Below are 11,415 nucleotides of genomic sequence, written 5' to 3'. Positions count from 1 at the left end.
AGTAAGCGACAAGATGGCGCAGATGTGACAGTAGAAATAAAACGGCAGAGTAAAAGATGAAAAGTGGCGCAGACACATCAATCCAATAGAAAACATAGAAAATATAACATAAAAACAGATGTACTGATGAACATTAAACAGAAAACTTCATGCAAATCAGCTGACATACGAAAAGTGAGTCACCCTCGAGCCAGTTTGGTGAAAGGACATCACTCTCATCATGTTGTGACCTAAAAAATACCCTTGATCAGCAAATCTTTTAGCTCCAATTGTCATGAATGTACAAAACTTTGTGCAAGCATATAAAATGTACTTGAACACTTGCAGGCACTGTAGAGTAGTATCCTTTATTATAATAATTTTAATGAAAGAAAGCTGACAGCAACAAAACATCAAAAATTTACTAAATGACCCAATTATCCAACCATTGTTCTTTTTCGTCCACGAAGCCTGACTTCCTCAAACTTCTTGATTACTTCTGATGCTCCAAGAGGATTGTGGTCATGGTAAGATGCAAGGATAGCACTGAAGACAAAGTCTGTATTGGGATGAGTGCTAAGTAATGCACGCTCTAGCACATAAAGGTCCACTCCTTTGTCTTCAGGCGTTGCTTCCATTAGACTTAGTCCAAAATCTATAAGTATCAGGTCTAGGTTTGAAGGATCCATCTCCAGCACCTCAGTGTTGGTTAAATGAAGGGATTGATCTGAATTGCCTGTGTTATCACGTTGTGGTGTCAAAAGCATGTTGGATGTGGTGAGATCCCCATGAACAATGTTATGCTTGTGAGCAATACCAATAACCTGGCCAATCATTTCTGCAATGGCAAGAAGATGCTCGCTACCTTCCTGCTGTGACCGACAGTTATTAACAAACTCACGGACTGTGACTGCATTTTTAAAGTATTCCATATAGATACAGCTGGATTCCATATCAACCATGTAGATCGTTGGAGTGTGAATACCTGTCCAAAACAGAAAAATCATTAATCCTTAAAATATTATTTTATCTATAAAGCTTTAAAATGGAGTATACAATTACAACCTAAATCAAACGATTTAAGTTTACGTCTTATAAAGAGTGTGCTAAGTAAAATGAAAGTGACATACCATAGGTTCGACACCTGATCATCGCACGCACTTCGCTTTTTATTCGCTGTGTTGTCAACATTCGGTCCAAAACTTCATGTCTGTACTTCTTATTAAAACGCTTCTTCACTAAGCAAGGTTTCCCATAGAATAAACACTTCTCCAATTTTGCTTCAGCCCCTTGCTTGAATAACGAGAGCTCCATAGCGCAACGATAGTGCAGCACCTAATAAGGAGCAGCTCCGAAGAAAAGGGAGCGTTAACACGAGATGTTTTATCAAGAAGAAAATAATTTGTTTAAATTTCTTTCCTAACCATTTCCATATCAATATTATTTAAGGAAAGAGTCAGTCTATTTATAACATAAAGTTCTTATGTCGAGAACGTTTGCTGCGTCAACAAGGAAAACAATTTTAAGGGGAAATCACTCTGTAATAAGTACAGCCGGCTTCATATCATCATGTCCGACTCCGGTGGTGAACCTGCTGAAACTCTTGCTGGAAATAAACCTGCAAGTGGTATCAGCGACGCCGACAATAATGAGAAGGAAAATGAAAGCGAAATTACGCTTTATTATTTTCCCACTTCATTCTCGTCACAGAAGGTAAAATGTAATTCTAGTTTATTAACCTTTTCTGCAAATTTGACCTCTCTTGGTACTCTGTTCTGTTCTAGCGATGAGCAGTAGCATTATTGATGCTTTTGTTTTCTTCATCGAATTGTTTATTAAGCTGTACCATTAATTTAGTAGTTAATGTTATAAAAGCATAAGGAATATGACTGATCTTTTAATTAATGGGGGAAAAGACTGGCGGTGTCGCATAATTATGTGGCGATTATACCATATCACGCAACATCCATGCCAAGTTCTATCAAGCAAGTGGACAGCCTTGTTGCTGCAGATGATCCAACTCTTCCAGTCCATGTGGAATGAGTGGACGGTTCCCTAGCAACTCAAGGATGCCAGTATTGTCTATATTTTCTGCAACTCCTTGCTTGCTGTCTGCCCTGAATACCTTCTTCACAAACTCCCGAAAGTACAGAACTCTGCTGCACGTCTGGTGCTTGGAGCTAGGAAACGGGACCACGCCACCCCTCTCCTTCGTTTTCTAGACTGGCTTCCCATCTGTTGTTGCATCCAATGCAAACTATCTGTGCTGTGTTTTAATTTCTTTGCTGGCATTTGCCTTGATTATTACTTCCCATCTAGACAACTCCGCTCCTCGTCTGATAATCGTCTCCTTACTCTTCCTGTCACCAAAACTACAACATATGGCCACAGGATTTTTAATTATTGTGCAGCCAAACAATGGAACTCTCTCCCTTTCCATATCCGCCACCTACCCACTATTGAATCCTTTAAACGTGCACTGAAAATACGCCTCTTCTGTAAGCTTTACTCCTAACAGTCTTTCCCATAGTGCCAGTCCTTTTTCATACTCTTCCTTTTGCAATATCATGTTACTCTTAGCTCTTGTTCTTGTTATTTGGTTCCTCTTTGTGTTTTCTGTATTTGATTTTATTCTTCGTTTAGTATGGTTGTTGATTTTTTTATAGTTCATGTATTATTTGTTTGTTTTTCTGTCCCTCGTATGCTGTCCATGTTTTCTTCTTGTTCTTAAGTGCTAAAAGCATGCTCCTTAGGAGTGTGAGTATGCGCTTTTAAAAAAATTTTGCATTTATTGCTATTATTTATGAAAGGGCAACTACCATATGGTGATACCTGCAATAATTACAGTGACATCTCATTGCTTTTTACATCATGCAAAACCCTGTTATTTGTTTTCTCCATACTGTGATAAAAATTGAAATCATGTATATTTAAGATCCCAAGTTCTTGTGTTTTTGATGAAAGATTTGCCTTAATATTTCTGATTATGTCAGATGCATTTTTTCTTTTTTTTAGGTTCTGTTGGCAGCTTATGAAAAGGGAATTAAATTCAAACCTCGGTTAGTGAGTTTGTTTCATGGACAGCACATGGAGCCTTGGTATGTCAAACTCAACCCTGAAGGCACTCATGTTCCTGTGCTGGTGAAAGGCAACACAATTCTGAATGATCCAGAAGATATTATAGACTACATTGACACACTCAAAAATGGTTAGTCAAATTTACATTTTTACTAGACAACTATTTCTCTCTTTGCCATCTCTGAAATGTCTTTGCAGCGGTCATTAAAAATTATTAAAGGCGCATCAGTTTATGGTGCTTGCATTTATAAAGGCAAATCTTTAGCAATTAATTGAATTCTAAAGATAATTACAGACTGCTTTACAACAGAAATTTTGAAGTAAGTTAAATTGTTTAAAAAAATAAAGAGTCAGTGTAGAATTTGATTGATGGCAATGTGCATATTGTAGATATGCAGACAGAATTGGACAGGCTTGTAACCTTATGCCAAAAGGATTTTTTCGCTCCAGGATCACAGCACCCCGCAAAAATTGCATTTTTTTCTTAGTTTCTTGCTTTGAAAAAATATCATATTTGAAAATATCATTTGCCGTCTTGATTTCAAGTGAATTGAAATTATATAGTGTTAACATTTTGTTTCTATGTTTATATTGCTTGATAGCTTTTAGCTTCATTTGTATTTATTTTAGTGCAGTATATCTGTAATAGTATGGTACAGATAGGCCTGCGTGCAAGATAGCAAGCAAGCTTAATTTTGAGTATAATATCATTTTCAAACTGTTTAGGTGCCACACTGGTGCCTGATGTCAACACACCTGAGGGCCAGGCAGTAAAGGCTGCGCGAGAACAACTGAATGCAGTTGCGGTGGATGTCATTACCTATGGTGTGGTCTTTCATCCACACCTGTCTGCCTCTGGCTGCCACATGCCCTCAGCTGTCCAGCGTAGCATGCGTGGTGAGTAGAGTCTTTCTGTAGGGTATTCTATTCATTAACTCAATCCCAGTGCTCTAAAACACAAATTTTAGAAGGACATGAGGGTTTATTGATGTCCAACAGCTGGATGTAATTATTGAGAGTGATGTCCCTTGGCCTAACCGGCTCAAGGGTGACTGCTCTCACTGACTTTTTCATATTTGTCTGTTGATCTGCATGAAGTTTTGTGTCTAGGGTTCATCAGTTCATCTGTTACAATATTTGCTAAGTTTCTGAATGGATTTCTGTGTCTGCGCCACTTTTCATCTTTTCCTGTGCCATTTTATTTCTGCTGTCTCATCAGCGCCATATTGCCATTGCTTAGATTGGAGATCTGAGTATCGGCAGTGTCGACTTCAAACTCTGAATACCTTCCTCCAGCTGCTTTGCAATATCCATCTTTCACAGCAGTCTGAAATGATCAACATCAGGAAGCTCATTGAAATATGTTGCTCACACTAATCTGACTGATCCTGATGCAGGCCTACATGTTTTTGAGGCCTTTGACCTGACTGCTGTACTTATGTCTATCTTAAAACTAGTAACTGGTCCTATAAGTAACAGGTAAAGTTTATAGAGACAAGAGTGACATGAGGCTAAAAAGAGACAAAAATCATGTGGGATGAATCAGTACAAAGCATTATGCTTGTTCCAAATCCATCTGTCAGCCAGCAAGTCAGCCTTAAGACATCACCTCCCCACCATTGTCAGTAAACAAGGTGACGGTCACTCTTAACATCAATGAGTCATCATCATCAGAAGTGGTCATCATGCTGTTTGACAGTGTAGTCTGTGTCTATCAGCCATAGACTGTGATAGGGGAAGGAGACAAATAGAGTGATGCCACAACATTTTTTGAGATCAGCATCCATTCTTATTATGTTTGTGTGTTTTTCTTTTTCAATAAAATGCTTTGAGTCAATCTTTAATGGTGGGGGAAAAGCACTATACAAATCAACATATTATTATTATTAGGAAACTTTTTAAACCCACGAACTATCTAGTGTGCTAGGCAAGGAATTGCTGCATTCAAAAACAAAATACATTTTCTAAGGCGCGGTATGACATTTCTTAAATGGATGTGAATATGTATGAATTAAACAAGAGCTATTTCCCTTCATTAACGATGTAGAGATGATTGAAACATTTTCATTTGATTTTGTCGCTTAAGTTTATGACAAACATCACTTAGAAAGTACATGCCAAACTTTCTTAGGAACCTGAGGTATCAGTTAGCTGTTCTGATCATTGTGGAATGTATGCCTCAAATGGAGCTGCTTTGATTCTTGGGGAACAAGGGAAACATCATATATAGTGTTCATTTGTTGACTTCAAATTATGCCAAAAGATGCAGAAAAATAATACTGGGTAAACCCATTTTTTGAGATTCCCACTAATCATGTAGTCAGTGTGCCTCAATCTGGAACAGACAGCTGGAGATTTGAAGCTTACTGGGACCAGCAAGAAAACTCCCTCTCTCTTTACCACTGAATTGTCAGGGAAGATAAAAGAAATTGAAGGGCCAGGTCCTGCCCACTATATACTTTTACATTTCACTACACCTGCACCCACACAACCATTGAACCTTTGTCTTTTAGGCCCATTTCAAAGCCAGACAACACCTAAAAGATGTTTAAAAACAAGGCGTGAGGGGTGATTTGAAATCTGTTTTACATTTCGAGCAGAATGCTCATTTTGACTTTGTAGAATGACAGAGTAGACACTCTAAGAGTCTAAGGCCTTCCTGAGTCAACGTGCATGTTTATCTCCGACGCCGAACAACTGATGGTGGTGCGCAGCGGTACATCTCTTCTCAGTGACTGATGGGATAGATGACAGTTCATTCTTATCGGACTGCAAAATGAGATTGCAATCATTTCAGCCTTCCTAAACCCTAGCAAATGGTCAACAGTAAATGAGAGAAGAACGAATGATTTAAAAGATTGAGCCGCATTCTCCCCAAACTCCTACCTAAACTTTTTAGGAGCAAGGATGTGTTTAACGAGATGTTGAATGCATCTGGAAAAATAGTAAGAGATAGGCAGGAAAGCTTGGAGTGTACATTGCATGGGTATTTGGCAAGGACAAAGGCTGTTGTAATCCAGAATGATTCCAATGTATATACAGTGATACCTCGGTTCTCGAACATAATTCGTTCCGGGAGGACGGTCGAGAACCAAATTGTTCGAGAACCGAAGCAATGAAACCCATAGGAAATAATGGAAACTGGATTAATTCGTTCCAAGCCCCAGAAAATGCCTATTTACTGGCCTAATTTGTATATAATATGTAGAAAAACATGAGTCTCAACAAGAAATAAGAAATAAAAGTGTATTTATTAAAACAAAACAAAAAAATAAATAAAATGTACAGTACAGTACAGTAAATTGTGTTTCATTTACTGTACCTGTACCAAACTTTTTGGCAGGAGGGAATGAATGTGGAGGGAGGAGGAAAGGGGGATGGTTATTGTTTTGAAGGGGAGTCCTCTTCAATAAAAACAGAGGGTAACTGCTCTTCGGGTGTTTCTGTTCTCTGTATCTTTTGCTGAGGAGAATCAGAATCTTGCTCTGCAGTTGCTTGTCTGATTTCTTTACGGAAGGATTTGTCAATTGTTTGCTGTTTTTTTCTCCTTTGCAAAATTTTGCGGAAAGTGGACATAACATTGTCATTAAAAATGTTAACTGCTCTATTTGCTACCACTTTATCAGGGTGATGTTGTTCAACAAAATTTGCGATTTCTGCCCATTTTGCACACATTTCATGACTCCCTCCACAAAAACGTCACTCTCTCTCTCTCTGCACTCACACTGATGACGCAAGCAAGGCGCGCTGGGCAGAATGAACGCCATTCGGCTCAACTCGGCTAATCTCGGACGTTCGGATGTTCGAGTTCCAAATATTTGTTCGGATTCCAAGACAAAGTTTTCTCGAATTTCCTGGTCGAATACCGATTTGGTCGAAAGTCAAGGCGTTCGAGAACCGAGGTATCACTGTATTAGCTAGCGGTTAGCAGTAACTTTTATAGGGTCGAGGACAAGGGTGCCCTAGTTGTCAGCTGGCAGGGCAATATTCTGTTCCTTCATCCTTGATACTGCTAAGTGAACCTTGAATGTGTCCATCACATGTGAGAGAGAGAGACAGTTCAAGAGTGTCTGGGTTTGTTTGAGTTTTTAGTTGAGAGCGTTTCATTGTTAAAAGTGATACACACCCTTTTGAAATATGCATTTTCATGGTGTGGGGGATGGGGTGGTGGTATATGCATGGTATGAATTCTCTGCCTTCATTTGGGATTTGTTCCTCTGTCACTAAACTACTGGATATATATATATGCCAATGATGCATTTTCCTATATTAAGTCTTCATGAAGCTAAAATTAGAAAATTTAGATGCAATGCACAAGCACATGCAAGAAGTGTGCTGACGAAAACAAAAGTCTGGCTTAAGCAGTGCTATCTTATTTAAGACAGTTGTTCTAACAAGTTTTAAACTTGTGTTGTGCACTGTGTTTCTAATAAAACTAATTATCTAAATAAGATTTAAGGCCTAAAGTGTTTAAAATTAAAATTTGTTATGCAACTGGTCATTTAATGTTTACAAAAGCTGATGTTGCAGCCGTCTAAAGGTTGCAAATGAAATCTTGATCCTGTCACTGATGTCATGTCTCAGTATTAGATGATTGGTATTACACAGAGAACTTTGCACGAAGGCTGCAGTACCTTACACACAAAGCTACGCAGTACCCAGAGCTACGAGACGGGTACCTGGCCAAGTCGCAGACAGCTGCCCACAAGTATGACATCATCACTGATGAAGAAAAGGTGAAGGGTCATCTCAGTCACCTTGACTCCTTGTTCCAAGACATGGAGAAGTTGTTGGCTGCTGCAGAGTCCAAATCAGGTTAGAAAACAGGTGGCTTATTTCAGAGTAATAAATGTGAAGATTTATTATGTTGGTTGGCTATTTATACCACGTGACATGCAGTGGACTACCATTTAAATAGCGTAAATGCCCACAAATCTCTAGTAGATTGATGGCAGATAGGGGGTGAGCATGGTAAAAGTACCGTTCATAGGATATAAATTAAGGCTTTCTTTTATTTTTTGTACACGTAGAAAGCAGATGCGAACACGGTATTAGTTTGGTAAAACTTCTTTTATGCGTAAGTGGTGGCTTTGCACGGGAAACACCACGGTGCAAATTCATTTGAAATGCAACGTTCCTTTCCAATGGAACTTCCTAGTGCGTGCATAATTTTCTGTTTATGGTTGTTGTTGTTGTTGTTGTTGTTGTTGTTGTTGTTGTTGTTGTTTGTTGTTGTTTGAAGACACGAGTAGTGGACGAAGTTGGTGATTGTGTTTCAGGCGCTGGCTGCGAGACGTGGCTGTTCGGACCGACCTTCACGGCGGCGGACATCGCGTTGTCTGTCTTGCTGCACCGCCTCTTGCTGCTGGGCCTGGATGCGCGTTTCTTCCCCGCCCACCGCTGCCCCCACACGCACCGCTACATGCACCAGTTACTGCGTCACCCTCCCTTCTTGCGCATCCAGAAGGAGGTGGGCGGGCTGCGCTTCACTCTCCTATGGGAGGACTTAAAAGCTGCTTCACCCTACGTAGCAGTGGCTGCCGGGGTGGGTGTTACTGCGGCCCTGGCCTACTGGCTTCTAAAGCGCGCGCACTAAACAGCAAGGTGCGACATGCTACACGGCTAGCTCTCAATGTTCGATAGCAAGTGAGGCCGACACAACGTACCGCTAGTCTTGCGCGGCTAGCGCTGAAAAACCAGTATATGTGACCAGTATATACCCGCTGAAAATCGGTCATCACCCTTTGAACATAAAAGCCGCAGTTTTGCAAGACTGGTGTTTGTGTATGACATACTTGTAGGTGCATGTTTACAGCTGTACAGGGTTCCGAGCAACCGTGTCTTGGTTACAAAACTAGACTTGTCTTTGGAACATCAGTAGCAACAATAACAGCTTTAAACAAAGGTTGATTCTTGGGAACCCACGTTATGGTGTAAACAAGAAAATCATAGCGCTATAAGTCAAGTATTCCTCGCCTTACACTGCCCAGCCCGAGACTGTGTGATTGTTTATAATGCAATAACATTCTAGGCTTATTTTATTTCAACTGGCGGAGAGTTTTTTCCTAGCTAAATCATTGCAGAGACATGGTTGGCATTAGTTTTTTTTTGTTTGTTTTTTTTTTTTAACTTTTCTCTGCAAAGATATAGATAACCCGTGGCGAGGTCGTCTTTGTGCAGCGAGCATGTGAGCGAGAAGACAAGCCTAATAATCCTGCTGTAGAGTGCGTAACCGGAGATCAGTAGCATGTTCAGCCTAAACGCCCTTCTACTACAATGGAGCTTATTTTCATCTGTATGGCAATGTTTATTTTTTTAACATTGGAATATTTATCTAATCCCTCTACCTTATACTAACAAGTGGCGTGTGTGTGTGTGAGAGAGAATGATTGGACGGGCCAAGATTCAAACGCGTTAAGGGCAGTGAAATGAACTGGCGGCCAAGCATGCGTAACCAGAAAAGTTACGTTCACCTCAGCGTTCATGGACTGGAGACGGCGGTTTAAGAAAGGAAGCAACGATTCTTCGAAAACTAGTTTTAATTATAAGCAACTCGGATGACATTATATGGGGCATTAAATAAGTGACAAGCTAATGAGTAGTGTGTGATATATGACTTGCATACGATGGCAACAGAAACTTGATGTAATCTTTCGGGCACCGCACACGTGTAGAAGCTGGTGCTAAAGACAAAATAATGCGCGAGTTCTTCGATCCAATATGTTTGTATATTTTCGCTTTGGTTGCTAGATATTTAATTTTCTTCCACTTTTTTTTCCATCCGTGAATTTTTGAGTCCTTTATTTATTTGTCTTTTGTGCTTTGTTGTTGTTTTTTTAATGTGGATGCAACGTGCTTAGCACATGACCGTGAGGTGGGGAGTTATTTCCCCTTTGTTGTGCTATGTGAGGAACATGATTGTGAGCTTATATAGAGCATTTTAGTACATCTTTTATTGTGAGTAACGTTTAAACACTAGTCAAGAGTTAAAATAGCTAGACCAAATAAATCTGTGAGTTCACCTACTCTTATGTGTGTGGCAGTGTATGTGAGGGGAGGGGGACGTATGCGAGTGTGCAGCTGTATTTAAGAGCTGGTTTACGACTTAAATATAATTGCATAGGTGCAACTCTTGTCTGTCTGGCGACGAAAATCCGTATATTAAAAATGGCGCCAGGGGAATATCCGCCTTGTGATAATTATGCAGGGTTCCCAGGTCCTTGCAAGGTCCTTTTAAGTCCTTTTATATTGAATTTTCGCCAAAAGGCCTTTTAAGTCCTTTTATTTGCCATGCGGTCCTTTCAAATTCTCACACAGGTCCTTACATTTTCTCTGTGACCCTTTTAAGTCCTTTTATCGATAAAATATTACAACAAATTTATTTCCGGAGTAGACTTTGGCGCAAAATACCGACGATTTTTCGCTGCATTGCTATTTTAATCACATGACTACCCAGTCTCGCTCGCGGCGGGAACGTCCGTTTCGGCCTTTCGCGAGTTCACTCTCGTCGTGTCGACCACATTTCTTTGTCTGCTTAACAATTTGAAAGATGCCGGGGAAGTGCTCTTTTCAGGAGAAGTGGCTAAAGGAAGACAAGTATAAAGATTGGTTAATAAAAGACTCGAGCAATAAACATTTGGCACGATGTGCTGCCTGCAAAATATCTCTGAATCTTTCATCAATGGGCGAAAGTGTTCTGAAACAGCACATGGTTACCGAAAGACACCAAAGGCAAATAAAAGTATTTCTGAAAGATGCGCGCTTTTGTGTAACTGATTACTTTCGTCATCGAGAACATCCACAGCCCGCTCAAAATCAGACGGCACCGACCAGCTCTGCAAGTGTGTCCAGTAAGTTGACAATTATTTATCTTTAGCGATTCATTTAGTTAACGATGTGGGTACTTAGAAAAACACATTAAATTAAAGCGTGCATAACATTTTGCGGTTTTTTTCCACTCTTTATTAAGCCTATCGTCTAATTTACGGTGAAGCCAATAGCTTAAAGATCAGTAAATAGCAAAGAATTATTTAAATTAAAAAGTTGAGATTTTCATTTTCTCATGATTCGAACTACAAATAGAGTTTTATACAATCACGAATCTTACTACAGCTTTGCTGCAGAAAATTGATCTGAATTTTTGGCATCTGATCAGGAAAGATTAAAAAGAAAGTATAATTAATAATGTATGCTTATTATCCTATTTTACCAGCAAATACATTATTTTTTGGATTTTTAAAATCAAAACAATTTAACATTAAAGCTAAATCAGTTAGCTGAAAATAACTTTCATTTTCAACTATGCTGCCATCTTTATACTTTAACTTAGTTTAGTATTATTTATATTATCATGTCATT

General features: G+C 39.4%; 2 protein-coding genes across 2 annotated transcripts; one reads left to right on the top strand and one right to left on the bottom strand.

Moving 5' to 3' along the window:
* Positions 1 to 104: 104 nt before the first annotated feature.
* Positions 105 to 1,409, bottom strand: LOC112576614 (EKC/KEOPS complex subunit TP53RK-like). The gene is made up of 2 exons (XM_025259204.1): positions 1,110 to 1,409; positions 105 to 964 (listed from the first exon to the last, which is right to left on the bottom strand). Exons 1-2 carry the CDS (start codon positions 1,291 to 1,293, stop codon positions 417 to 419), a joined length of 732 nt encoding a protein of 243 aa, XP_025114989.1. The 5' UTR covers positions 1,294 to 1,409; the 3' UTR covers positions 105 to 416.
* Positions 1,410 to 1,505: 96 nt separating this feature from the next.
* LOC112576612 (ganglioside-induced differentiation-associated protein 1-like 1) lies at positions 1,506 to 10,082 on the top strand. The gene is made up of 5 exons (XM_025259201.1): positions 1,506 to 1,692; positions 2,995 to 3,187; positions 3,784 to 3,954; positions 7,666 to 7,872; positions 8,337 to 10,082. The coding sequence occupies exons 1-5, from the start codon at positions 1,549 to 1,551 to the stop codon at positions 8,651 to 8,653; spliced, it is 1,032 nt and encodes a 343-aa protein (XP_025114986.1). The 5' UTR covers positions 1,506 to 1,548; the 3' UTR covers positions 8,654 to 10,082.
* The last annotated feature ends 1,333 nt before the right edge of the window (positions 10,083 to 11,415 follow it).

The sequence above is a fragment of the Pomacea canaliculata genome, linkage group LG12 (assembly GCF_003073045.1).
Source record: "Pomacea canaliculata isolate SZHN2017 linkage group LG12, ASM307304v1, whole genome shotgun sequence".
Taxonomy (NCBI): domain Eukaryota; kingdom Metazoa; phylum Mollusca; class Gastropoda; order Architaenioglossa; family Ampullariidae; genus Pomacea; species Pomacea canaliculata.
The sequence above is the reverse complement of the archived record's forward strand: the minus strand, read 5'-3'. Positions and strand labels throughout refer to the sequence as shown.